The 13984-nt window shown below is 48.6% G+C and overlaps 1 protein-coding gene across 4 annotated transcripts in view; it reads left to right on the plus strand.

Annotated features, from left to right (window-relative positions):
* CROCC2 (ciliary rootlet coiled-coil, rootletin family member 2) overlaps positions 1-13984 on the plus strand; it is a 94702-nt gene that overhangs the window by 69243 nt on the left and 11475 nt on the right. For 2 of the 4 annotated variants that reach the window (XM_019486074.2, XM_059730864.1), the window contains exons 29-33: positions 1343-1463; positions 2005-2168; positions 4742-5182; positions 7311-7460; positions 11483-11683. In XM_019486074.2, the coding sequence (XP_019341619.1) occupies positions 1343-1463; positions 2005-2168; positions 4742-5182; positions 7311-7460; positions 11483-11683 (1077 nt within the window). Of the gene's footprint in view, positions 1-704; positions 1464-2004; positions 2169-4741; positions 5183-7310; positions 7461-11482; positions 11684-13984 lie in introns of those variants that run through there. The other 2 variants (XM_059730863.1, XM_059730865.1) reach the window with 2 other exon arrangements.

A 13984-nucleotide genomic window follows, 5' to 3' on the forward strand; every position in this document is an offset into this window, starting at 1 on the left:
CCTTCTTTCTGTCATAATTTTTTGGTTTTTTGCAAAAAGATTTAGATATATATATAAAGATCTATTTATATATGTATGTGTGTGTGTGTGTGTGTGTACCTCCAACACTCTGCCAAGCGGCCCTTGTGGTTCACTTGACAGATCAAAGCAAATTTTGACAGTTAAGCGATTAAAACCCCTTTACACAGTTTGCACCACATATCTGCACACCCATCTCCATACCTGTACCGTGACCCACTGCCCTCCTCACAGGCCCTGCCCCTGAAAAAGTTTATGCCAGACCCCTCTCCATCACATGAGGTCTGCCATTTCTTTCCCATTGTCCTCTTCTGTGTTCCTGTAGTACCAGTACATTTTACTTTGTCCCATTTTAATACAGTCCTCAACTGTGGGGTCTGAGTGTCTGTCAAAGAGCAGATTCCTGGCTTTCCACAGTGCATACCTGAAGCAGGATATGAACTGGTTAAAGCGAGCTGTTGGGGTCCCTTGCTGTCTGGTCAGGTGCCCATAGAAAACTGCTTCCCTGGTCAGGTCTCTGAAATCTGTCACCACCAAGAGAAGCGTACAGATTTTCTTCCACACCTCTCTGGCATATGGGCAGTCCCAGGAGAGGTGGTCGATCATTTCTACCTACCAGCAGCAGGTTTGTCTTGGGCAGTTTGATGGACTTCTCTGCCCTGTGCTGTTTCTCCATGCCCGTACAGGGAGTGCCTGGTGGGCTGCCTGCCAGTTCAAGACTCTGCAGGGCAGCTGCTGCAACAATGGCAGGTGCACACAATAACCAACGGGAGCCCATGGACCATGGTTTTCCCATGGTTTTACAAGATCCTGAAGTACTTTCAAGAGAAATACAAGCTGCATCATACTATCATAGCGACCCTGGTGAGCCACTACAAGATACAGGAGGTGGTAAGGGCAAGAGACACCATATCACCTGTCATAGGCAACACATAGTGAGGTATGGGGTGGGGGGGGAGAATGTGTCCCCCTGTCTCCGCTGCCTATGCCCCCCTACAGTGGTGTATCGATGTGGGGGTGGAGGTTAAGTCCCCTGGTGGCACTTCTGGTTTCACTGGTGGCACTTCCAGTTTTGCCACCAGTGTTTCTGGGCTCGGCGATCAGCTTCCTCTCTGCAATCGGCTGCCGGGGGGACCCCCTGCTCAGTGATCAGGTGCCCCCCAGAATCAGGAGGCATCAATCGCCAATGTCACCCATAAGCTTACTACCTAGTGACACCTGCCAGGCTGTGTGGGCTGCTAATCCCCACCTCTCTCTTCTGCCACCTCTCCCTATTCATTCTCTGTCTGTGTTGAACTCCTAAAACCATGCTTCCTGCTCCCAGGATGACTTAAGGATCCAGCTGATGAACATGAGCCATCAGCTGAATGAAATAGAGAGTGACCGGGACCGGACCAGTAGTCGCATCCTGCAACTGCAGAGGTTGCTAGCAGACTCAGAAGAAGGTCAGTCACTCTCCTCCTCTCTGCTCCCCATCAGTGCAGCAGTGGTGTTGTCTTGGGTAGTGGGAGTAGATTCCATCACTGCTAGTGACCAGGCTTAGATGAGCATCAGCCACTGCTGAAAGAAGCTTCCCTCACTGGGCAGGACTGGTCTGGAGAGGTTTGAGTGTGTCACTGATTAGCAATGTCTGACAAACCCTGGGTTCATTGCAAGGATGCAGCCAAGAGGTGCACCTTGGGTTTGTTTTAGGAGAGGGCTGGCAGCTTGGGGGAGTACCTGGTCTTATCTTGTGCTCTAAGGAGAGTGAATGCAACATCCTCTCAATCCGCTACACTCAACCCTGTGACTCAAGGACTAGGGAAGGGAAGGGGGATCTGTCTTAGGGGTTGCTCACCCAGTCCTTGCAGGGATCCCCTGTCTGTGAGTGAATGAGCTTCGCTCCCAAAATCATTTTGGTATGGCCCAACTCTCTGACCATGAATCTTCTGAAGCACCTGGCAGAGCCAGTTCCTCAGCCTCCTGGCTCTTCTTTGTGATGCACAGGGAAGCGAGGCACTGACGAACGCCTGAGCAGCACACAGACAGCCCTGATTCTGCAGGAAGAGACTGTCCGGAGGACAGAGAGGGAGAGCCAAGCCTTGGCAGAGCGGATAGCCACTTTGGAGTGCAGCTTGCATGCCTGTCAGGAAAAGAACAGGGAGCTTCAGGTAGGTGTGCCCCTGCCAGGAGAGGAAACATAAAGCACATGTTCAGAGTCATTCATGAAACAGGGAAAGGGGATCTGGGAAAAATCCATGCTGGGAAAACACAGTCTGTGTGGCTGCTGGGTGTTAGACTGGGAGTCCAGAGCTTCTAATTCTAGCTCTCCTTCTGTCCTTGTAGTTACTGAGCAAGTCACTTTCCTTCTCGGAGCCTTTTTCACTCCAGCTCTTATCTACTCAGTCTTTCTGGGCCTGGGTGCCACTATATGCTTGTACAGCACCTAGGACCATGGGTCCCTTTCCTCTGGGGGGACTTCTAGGTGCTATTGGAATAACACTCACCCTTAGCTGAGCTGAGAATGGCTTTGGGGCTTGCAGATCCATTCCCCATTGGGAGAAGTTGGTGGTGCAGGGTAAAGTATTTCCTGACTGGAACGTGCTTATTTACAAACCACACATGTATCCTGATTCCACAAAGGCACTAGCAGGCTACATGCAGCAGCTCCATCTGGAATGACCTCAGTTAAAGCTCCACTCTCCTGTCATCAAGAGACAACAGTCTTGGCCCTCTCTTGAACTGTGTGGGATCCTGACTATGTAACACATTTCTTGTCCTGAACCCTGAGCTTTAACCATGACACCCTTTTTAGAGCCCAGATCCCATGGCCTTCAAAGGCAGGCTGGCCACTGCTTTTGTGCCACTGCTCTTCATTACAGAAGAACCTCTGAAAAGTTGCACCACCCAATTCAAAAGAGGCATGAGTCATAAAAGCCCCTGGCCTGTTCCCTGCTTGGGGACACGGTGTGTTAATTATGGCCTCTGTGAGGAGTTTCTTCCTGAGTGCTCATCCATCAAGACTCAATGTGTGCATGATATTATCTATCCTCATGACTGCCATTTCTCTCCTGGATGCTGCCAGTGCCAGTGGACATAGTAAATGCCCAGGTAAATGGCTTCAATACCTCCAATGAGGCTCCTTGAAAGGAGTGCAAAGCACTAGTAGGGGCTGGAGGGAGGGCGTGCAGCATAGATGTGTGGGACAGGTGGCCCTTCAATGCCCCAGCTCAGATGAGAGCAGAGACGCTGAGTCCCATTTGCTGTGTTCAGCTATGGTGTTTGCATAGTGCCCTGTGACGGGAATGGCTGATCCTGGGCACAGTGTCCTCTGGCTTTCTCCTCAGTGTCTGCATCTACGTAAGATACTACATTGCCATAGTGACAAACTATGGCAATGTAGCTTGTTGCAACGGCAATGTAGCGTTGGCAGGCACTAGCCATGACACCACCACTACCATGCAGTAGCTTGTTGCTACTACACAGTAGGGTCGAAAACGACCCATACACCACCAGGACTGCACAGTACCGGCGGGTACTGCACAGTCACTAGTACCCTAAAGCAAGTACTAAATGACTGTGCAGTACCAAACAAGGCCTCACTGAACTCTGAGGTCTTGGTTGGTACTGGACTCAGTAGCGCCAGGATGTGTCTGGGGGCCCTGCCATCAGACCATTATGCGAAGACAGAAACTGTATAGCTGCCTTTTCTTGTAACTCTATGATGAGCGCATCTGAAAGACAGCATTGAGGATGAGAGGGTAGGATGGCAAAGCAGGCTGATATGAAGGGGCAGTATGGCATGGACTGGTGTGAGACAGAGGAGGGAGTATGGCATGGGCAGCACATGGGTAAGGATTGGAGTCCAGGGTAGTGTGAGGTGGGCAAAGCAGTGCAGGATGGCATCAGAGGAGGGAGTACAGCAAAGGCAGACACATGAAGAGAGTGATGTACCATCAGCTGAAATAGGACAGAGGGGGCTGAAAGTAAACATCAGCGGGAAGTGCAGTATATGATAACATGAGAAAGGGGCTAGTGTGTGAGGCGGGGGGAGAGCAGTGTGGATTTGTGTGTGAGGTGGGGAGAGTGCTGTGTTCAGTGGTGTCGAACAGTGTGCGAGTTGGGGGAACACGGTCTGGGACAGTGTGAGGTGGGGGAGAGCAGTGTGGGCTGGTGTGTGAGTTGAGGGGAGCATAGTGTGGGTGGTGTGTGAGGGGGCAGTGCACTGTGGGCTGGTGTGTAAGGGGAAGGGAGTGCAGTGTGGGCTAGTGTAAGAGGTGGGGTGAACGCAGTGTGGGACAGCACATGAGGTGGGGGAGCTCAATGTGGGTTGGTGTGTGAGTTGGGGGAGCATAGTGTGGGTGATGTGTGAGGGGGCAGTGCACTGTTGGCTGGCGTGTAAGGGGAAGGGAGTGTATGAGGTGGGTGGAACACAGTGTGGGACAGCGCATGAGGTGGGGGGGGCTCTTGTGGGCTGGTGTCTGCAGTGGGGGGAACACAGTGCAGGCCAGAGTGTTAGGTGGGGAAAGCGCAGTGTGGGCTGGCATATGAGGTGGAGGGAGTGCTGTGTGGGCCAGTGCATAAGGTAGGGGAGTGCAGTGTGGGCTGGTGTGTGAGGTGGAGAGAGTGCGGAGTGGGCTGGTGCATGAGGGGAGCACATGGTATGGGCCATCTCAAAAGAGCGTGGCCCAGGTGGTGGCAAAGAGAGTGCATGAGTCACTGAAGTCTGCATCTTCACCCTCAGGAGAAAGCTTCTGAGCTGAAAGCCAAGGAGGCCAAGCTGGAGACAGACAAGTGGAAGCTGAAGAAGGTCCTAGAGGCTGCCGAGAACAGGGCCAGCAAACTGGAGCTGAGCCGTCGCGCTGTGGAAGGGGAGCTACAGCGTGCCCAGCTCAGCCTGACAGACCGGGATACCGAGATCCAGTCCCTGCAGGAGCAGGTCCAGGTCCTTCGCTGCCAGCTGGGGGACAGTGAGAGCAAAGCAGCCCAGCTACAACGGGAGCTAGGTCGCCTGGACTTCTCGCGAGCCAGGACAGAGGACATGGAGAGCCACCTCAAGGACAAGGTGCAGAGCCTTTCCCAGGCCCTGACAGATGCCTCTGCGGGATCCTCAGTCCTTCAAGAGAATGTTTCTCAGCTGCAGAAGGCTCTGACAGCAGCAGAGCAGGACCGCCGGGTGCTTCAGGTCAGGGTCCCCACAGCACTGCCTAGCCAAGGGAGGTTAGGATGGTCAGTGGAGCTTTCTGGCCTGAAAAGCTCCTACTGTGGATTTTGCAACCTGCTGGTGCAGGCAAACAGGGAGAGCCAGCCCTGTTTAGAGTAAGGCCCAGGTTCCCCCATGTCACTGGAAATTAAAAAAAACGCAAAGCCTGACGTTTGGGTCAGTGATACAGCATTAAAAGCAGGCACCATCATCTTGGCCAGGCTGCCCCTCACAGTTCCTGTCCTGTAGATCAGGGACGGGCAATTATTTTGGGTGGAGGGCCGCTTACTGAGTTTTGGCAAGCCATCGAGGGCTACATGAAAGGCAGCCAGGGGCGGATAAATATTAATTTTCTAAATTTTTTAGGGGTTCCCTGGGCCAGATGGAATGGCCTGGCGGGCTGCATCTGGCCCACGGGCCACATTTTGCCCATCCCTGCTGTAGATTGACAGGTTATTAATGTAGCACCTTCCTCACATGTGCATTCATTTAAAAAAGATGACCAGTGGGAGGTGGAGATGAGTCTGGGTTTTGGCAGATGGGAGTGGAAGGAACAGTGACACTCACTGGGGAGGCAGATGCACACTCTAGAAGTACTGTATGTGCCCCCCTAACTTATTGTCCTGCCCCCACTGACTGAAAGGGAGTGTCCCTGAGTGCCCATGGGAAGGAACAAATCTAATACAAACTGATGGGAGCAACGAACAGGAAGGTGTAGCATCATGGTGTCCCTGCAGAAACATCCTTAAACACAGAAATCCATCCCAGTAAGCTGCAAGCAGCAAGAGTCACTCTGACTGTTTGACAGTCTAAGTGAGCTCTGACCTGGGCCCATTCCATAGCTGGGGAGTGACTGGCAATATACCTGCACTGCTGGCTGCCAGGGATATGGAGAACAAATAGGGGGTTGTCTGTAGGGGCCTGAGGTCTCTGATCATTGCTGTGATTGTCATGTAGGGACAAGATAGATCATGTAGGGACTAGTCACTAGATTGTCATGTAGGGACTGGATCCCTTCAGAGATAATGATGATAATAATAGTTTAAAAATTACCATTTTGGGGCCCCGTTTTTGTCCAGGCCATGGGTGGCTGCCCAGTTCAGCCATGCCTGTGTCCAGCCCTGTTCAGAAGCAAAGGTTGGTGGTGACTCACATCTTTGCCTAACACTTCTTTGTGCAAGGGTGTGACTGAAGGTCACAATCATCCATGACATAAGCCTGAGCAAGGTCCCTACCTGTGTAGGGATGAGCTGTTTGTGGAAGGCTTGTCAGGACTGTCGCTGCACTGTTGAAGACGGGAGGTTCTTTTGGAATCTGAGGGCATTTATACACATACCTTTTCGTCCCATACCATTTATACACATACCTTTTCGATCTGGAGGGTCGGAGCAGACTCAGTTAATCGAGTCTGCTCTGCACACGAGCTGACATGCACTGTGCTGTATCACATGCAGTTGTATAAGGGGCAAAATGCGCGTCAACGCACAGAAAATGGTGGCAGTGTGCTTTTGAACTAAAACACCTCTGATGCTTTTGAACTAAAACACATCAGAGGTGTTTTAGTTCAAAAGCACGTCGCTCCCATTTTCTCAGTGCTGATGCGCATTTTGCTGCTTATACAACTGCATGCGCTGCAGCACCGGGTGCTTTTAAAAGCACCCGGTGCTGCGGCACAAACGTGTACAAATGCTCTAGATTCCCAGGTAGTGAAGTCTCCAGGTGTTTCTGTAGTGTCCACAATTCACCCCTGTTCTAAAGGCCTTTGACACCTTTTATGGCTGCCTTTTGATATGTTACGTACACCCTCTACTGCATTGCAGAGATTAATAACTGACAGCTTGCAGGGCTGTAATGTGCTTCTCTCTGGTTAGAATGGAGCTACACCCACTTTAAGTAGCGACATTACAATCGAGGATATGTGCAGCGATGAAGCTTTGTCCTGCTATGTCCAGTGGATAAGACTCACTCACAGGGGGAAGGGTCAGCCTATTACTATAAAGAATTCCATTGGGTTCCCTCTGTGCCATATACACAGAGCTTGTAGGATCACCACCAATGACACAGACTGTGCTTGGATGTCTGTATTCTGACCACATGATTCCCTTCTCAGGAACGCTTGGACTCCATGCGGCAGGCCCTGGCAGACAGCAAAAGACAGAACCACAGCCTGACAGATACTGTGCACATGCTGCAGGACCAGCTGGGAGAGCTGGAACTGAGGTGCAGAGAGCTGGATGCCCAGGTCGAGCACCTCCAGGAGGTGAGTTGAGGGAGAGTGGCCTTCTGTTTAAGCTCTGAGTTTGAGTCTGTCTCAGACTCCTTGCCAGATCTTGGATGAGCCACATAGTCCCACATCCATGGTAGTATTAAGCTACCTAGCTCCGTATTGAAATAAGTGAGAATTAGGAGCCAAAATATCTTTGTGGGTCTTGGCCTCAGTTCCCTTTGTGTAAGATGGAGATAATTAACTATGCTGCCACTGTCTATCTTGACTGTTTACATGTGGGGCATATGTACAGCACCTAACACAAAAGTGAATGATTGAGGAAGGGCTGTCCTATAAAGAACACAGTATGGCTAGGTGCAGGAGAAGGGCAGAGAGAGAAACAGAGGGATAAACCACTGAATAAGCCTCTACAGTTGAAGTCAGGGGTGGGGAAAGGAAATCATGGGGTGGAAATATGAGAAGCCTCATTACTCACAAGCTAAGCAGGGTCATTGGCTGCATGGGAGGCTTCCAGAAACCCCAAAGTGCTGTGAGTGACAGTATTGATGATTCAATAGTTTGTGCTGTCCTCTGAGATAGTAAGACAATTATCCCACCATGCTGCTAGGGGGCGCTGTGCTACTAGAGAAACTGTGTTTGATGATAAGACTTGATCCATATTTATGGTTGTTCCTACTTGTGCCCATCAAAGGTCCCATGTGCCCTTTTTACAAGAACAGGAGAGTCATCTTTGGCATCATGACCAAATTCCTGTTGGGGCATTAGATTTTTGGCTACCTAAATTATCCTCACAGTTCCAACTGTACCCAGTATTTTCCCTTTCTATACAACACTGTTGTGTAATGGATCTGCAGGCTTTTAAATGGCCACTGGATTCCACCCCAGATGTGACTGCAACTAAGAAATGCAGCAATTTGCAACTATTTTATACCACTATTTCTAAAGCACATTGCTGTCCCTTGAGTTGGAAAGTGCTAGATATCTGTAACACAGTGATTAATCAAGCAATTATTATGACTGATGTATTTATTACGGGAAAAAAGAAAGCAAAAAAGGTTATAAAAACATCAAAAGCAGCGAAATGGAGACAACTTATTTGTTTGTTAAGGATAGTGGGGCAGACTAAACAAAAGTGTGCATCTAAAGTAAGTCTGCTAACTTCTGTAGAGTTAGAGTTGTTCCAGATTTTCTCTGCCAGACTGAGCATGGAATGAGGGCCAAAATGAAAAAGCAGAGGAGAGAACACTGATGGGTGCAATAAAGTCATCCCCTAAAAATATGTTGGGACATGTTTTCTGGTGAAGTAAATTGGTATAGTTACATTGAGGTTGCAGCAGTTTACAGCACCGACAAAGAACTTGTCTCAAGAGATCAATCTCAGTTCACAGAGCACCCATCCAAAGCATGTGAGCTTTCTCCACATAGCATTGCTCATGGTGCAGTGAGGACCTGGGTTTCTCCCTCTGAAAGTTGTGGATAGAAGGTCCTATGGGCTTATCACACTGAAGACCACCAATATTATTCCCTTCTATTCTCATCTTACTTGGGGCATGGAATGGACAACCAACAATGTTAGCAACTGCTTATGAAAATGGCATGACTACCCATTGTGTCACACCTCTTTCTCTTGTGTCATGAAGCACATTCATGGAAAGGTTCTTTGGGTAAATCTGATATCTTTTATTAGATCAACTAAATAGACTAAATAGTCTAATAAAATATATAGTTGGTTTAAGAAAATATGTCAGATTTACTCAAAGAACCTTGTCTGCCTATGTCCTTAGACCAACATGGCTACAACCTACATCCCTGTAACATCCATGGCAAGACGCTCTCTAGTATGCAATGCTGTAGCATAGCAGCATCTCTTTGTCTATATGAGGTGGAATGTGGCAATAACTCTCCTCCTGTGTTATCTGTGGGAATGATGGGTAGTTGATTTTGTGTGATAAGCTGAGAGATTCAACAAAATTCAGCATTTCATCTACTGTGAATTTGGGTTTGTATCTTTACCCTTCACTGAAATACAGATGACAGCCTAAACCTATAGACACCATGCTAGAGTTGTGATGCATTATATTCTAGAACACAATCAACTCTGAACGTATGTACTGTCATAAACAGGAAATTGGCTCAGGTAATGTTGGGTTTCAATAATGGACATATGCCATGAGCATTTTTATAGATAAAAAACATGAGGAGCAGGCCAACATTTTCATGTGTAAGCACCTAGATCCATCCTGTGGCACCTAGATCTGATTTCCAACATGTCTAGTTCCCATGGCAAACCAGCCCCTTATTTAGGTGCCTAAGTATGGATTTTGGTGCCTCATTTTAGGCATCTGCTTTTGGAAATGCTGGTTGTAAATCACAGGCCTAATGTCACCATCTAACAAGAAAGTGAAAATGGAGGATCCAGGGAACTACAGACCAGTCAGCCTCACCTCAGTCCTTGGAAAAATCATGGAGCAGATCCTCAAGGAATCCATTTCTAAGCACTTGGAGGAGAAGAAGGTGATTAGGAACAGTCAGCATGGTCATGCCCGACCAACCTGATTGCCTTCTATGATGAGATGACTGACTCTGTGGATGCAGGGAGACCAGTGGATGTGGTATACCATGATTTTAGCAAGGCTTTTGATACAGTCACCCACAACATTCTCGCAGGCAAGCTAAGGAAGTATGGGCTGGATGGACTATAAGGTAGATAGAAAACTGGCTGGAGTATCGGGGTCAGAGGGTAGTAATCAATGGCTTGATGTCTAGTTGGCAGCTGGTATCAAGTGGAGTGCCCCAGGGGTTGGTCATGGGGCCAGTTTTCAAGGTCTTAATCAACAATCTGGAAGATGGCATAGAGTGCACCCTCAGCAAGTCTTCAGATGACACCAAGCTGTAGGGAGTAGTGCATGTGCTGGAGGGTAGGGCTAGGATTCAGAGTAACCTAGACAAATTGGAGGATTGAGCCAAAACCAATCTCATGAGGTTCAATAAGGACAAGTGCAAAGTCCTGCACTTAAGACAGAAGAGTCCCATGGACTGGTACAGGCTGGGGGCTGACGGGCTGGGCAGCAGCTGTGCAGAAAAGGACTTGGGGGTTACAGTGGACTATAAGCTGAATATGAGCCAGCAGTGTGCCCTTGTTGACAAGAAGGCTAATGACATACTGGGAGGCATTGGTAGGAGTGTTGCCAGTAGGTCCAGGGAAGTGATTATTCTCTTCTATTCAGCAGTGGTGAGGCCACATCTGGAGTACTGTGTTTAGTTTTGGGCTCCCCGCTACAGAATGGACATGGACAAGTTGGGGAGAGTCCAGCGGAGGGCAATAAAAATGGTAGGGGGCTGGGGGACATGACTCATGAGGACAGGCTGAGGAATACTGTGCTTTTTTAGTCCAGAGAAGAGAAGACTAAGAAGGAATTAAATAGCAGCCCTCAAGTACCTGAAGGGGGGGTTCAAAAGAGGATGGAGCTAGACTGTTCTCAGTGGTGGCAGATGACAGAATGAGGAGCAACAGTCTCAAGTTGCAGCAAAGGAAGTTTAGGTTATATATTAGGAAGAATTTTCTCATTTGGAGGTTAGTAAGACACTGGAACAGGTTACCCAGAGAGGTGGTGGAAGCTCCATCCTTGGAGGTTTTTAAGACCCAGCAAGACAAAGCTTTGGCTGGGATGATCTAGTTAGGGATATTCCTGCTTTGAGCTGGAAGTTGGACTAGATAAACTCCTGAGGTCCCTTCCAACCCTTATTTTCTATGAGTCTAAGACTAGCACATTGACAGGCTTTCTCTGAGAGTGAAACTTAAGGTGTCACAGAAGAGAGAAATTTTAAGGAAACCACTGAAATGCAGCTGTTCTCTTGCTGGTGTCTGAATTTGAAATCTGACAAAGCATATGATTTAAAGCGTCCCTCTTCAATTTAACAGTCCAGGTTGGATCCCCTGCTGGTGTAATCTGGCATACCAGTGGAGCCTTACTGATTTACATCATTAGGGACCTGGCACCCAGGTGTCCCATTGCTCCGAAAGCTATGCTGTTTGTCCCTTGTGTACACTGCAGATAGTTCATCGCCATCAGCAGAGTGAACAGGAGGCTGCAGTATCACTGCAGGACATGCAGGATGAGAATAGCATTCTCCAGGAGAGGCTGACAATGTTGCAGAGAACCACAGTCCACTTAGAAAAAGAGAACAAGGAGATGGAGCGATCGGCGTTCCAGCTGGAGAAAGATAACTCTGTTCTGAAGAAGACCCTAGACAAGGTACTGTACATGCAATGGACAGAAAATACATCCACACAAAGATACATAGATAAGATAACAGACCCAGAAGTACACATTCATTGTGCAGCCTTACAGGAGAGGAAGCCAGTCTATGGCCTGTGTGACATGAGGGTGAACACACACACATGCAAATGCCATGGATCACATCAGTATGACCCCTGGAAGCCAGTGGAGCTCTGCCTACAACTGAGTACTGGCCCATGCAGAGATAGGGGGGCCAAAAGCAAGAGGCAAAGAAAAAGAGTCAATGGAGAAATGGGGCACGTTGGCAAAAACTTCTCTCTTCCCCCTCTCACTGTTCTACCCCTCTCTCTCCTCCTGCCCTTTTGAACAGGAGCAGGTTCAGTTCTTCTTTCCTCCTCTCTGTCACCCCCTTCAGCAGTGCCCAGGAGTACTGGGGTAAAATCACTCACTGTCCACTCACTCCTGTCCATATCTACCAAATGCCAAAAGAAGTCAAGTAGCTGCTATTACAGTGGTGCCAGCGAGCACACCCAAGACTGAGAGCCTTGGAACAGCACTAGATGTGCCCTGGACATACATCACATAGTCGCTACCTCACATGTTTCTGGCATGTGGCTCCCTAGCAAAGTCATGGTCAGTATAGACATGCCTATACCTAACTAGACACAGGAGCTTCCACTTCTGCTACTGCATATCGGCAGTTACAGAGTCAAGGGAGCTAAGCTAGTCAGAGAGAGGGGGTTTATTCTCACAGTCACATAAAATTGAGAAGACTTTTCCCTGCAAACGAAGAGCCTGAGCAGAACTCTGAGTGTGGGAGAGAGAGTGCTGTATGTGTGTTACAGTAACCTTTGTTTTTTTGGCTCTTGGCCAGCAACTTCCCACCACACGCATTTATGTACATGATTATTGCTCTCACATTCTTTGAATGCAGTCCAAATAATGAGTTCAAAACTTTTCATTAAAATATAATCTCGCTCCTAAATTCCCCAAAACACGCACACATGCACACTCATGTGTACATGTGTACACACATACACACACGTCCCAGGGCTGTATGATTTCCTCTCCTACTTACAAAAGAAGCTAATATTCAGCTCCAAGGCACTGATTCGAGCTTGAAGAAATAATTTGTGTCACGCATGTGTTAGGTATCAGCAGGGGCACTTTGGGATTGGCTTAATTAGCTCTAGTGATGGGGGAAGCAAAATCCAAACCATGTGCTAGAGCCGTCTTCTAAATGTAACGCAAGCAGTTTCAGGTTGACCTTTGACCCTCTACCCAAAACGTTTTGTGCATAAAAGTTTCCGTATCTTTAATCAGCCCCCATTCCGTTCTCCCACTGCCCCAAATGCATGCATGCAGGCATGTTTTTTCGTTCAGAACTCTTTTGATGATTGTATAGTTTGTCTTGCTTCATTTCCAGCCCATGGGATGGTGTTTGAACACATACACACCACCATGAACTAGAAGCAGAAGCAATCTTCTGTGAACTAGCACAGAGTAAGAAGTTTGGGATTAAATATGGATGAAGACCAAACCCCTCCTCATTTGAGAAAATTATACTTGATTTGCCCACACTAGCATACTCTGTACTGAACGCATCACTGGCAGCCAGGAACACCTTACTTCTAGTTCTATCTCTGCTGCTGACTTGTTGTGTGTGGCCTTGAGCAAGTCACATTGGCTCCTTGTGTTATTGTCTCCCTGCCTAACAGACAGAGCTAACAGCATCTTTGTTTCTGGAAGGAGCATGCAGAACTGGACTAGGACGGGCTGCATTAGACTGGGCACGTCTACCTCCTTTAGGTTTATCAGATAATGCAGACAGGAGCACAACCTCTTGCCACAGCCCTTCCTGGTGTAGCTCTGCACAAAGCATGCACCCAGTTGCAGCAATGGCAGCATTGCAGTGGTGCCATACCACAGCACCTCTGGAAGGCTCTTGTGGCATCCCATTTAGAACCAGAGCTCTAGAGAAGCAGTCTGATCTGTTCCGCTATCTGGAGCCCTCCTGGAATCCACAGAACTTCTTAAGCATGCAGAGAGCAGATCAGGTTCCTGTACCTTTCTGTCTGATCAGTGTAGCCCAGTTTAAGGCCTATGACTCCCTATAAATTCCTCTAGACTGAACCCAAATGTCAAACTGCTTCCCTTGGCAGTGCCAGTTGCCCTGCTGAGGAAATGAATGCTCCCTTTACACTGCAGCCCTGCCACTGTGGTAATGAAGCAAGACCCAGGTTTGGCAATTCCCTTGTCTGCACAGCTTCAGAAACTGGAGCTTTGCAGATGCAAACAGCTGCCTGGCAGAATGGG

This window comes from Alligator mississippiensis, chromosome 7 (genome assembly GCF_030867095.1).
Source record: "Alligator mississippiensis isolate rAllMis1 chromosome 7, rAllMis1, whole genome shotgun sequence".
Taxonomy (NCBI): domain Eukaryota; kingdom Metazoa; phylum Chordata; order Crocodylia; family Alligatoridae; genus Alligator; species Alligator mississippiensis.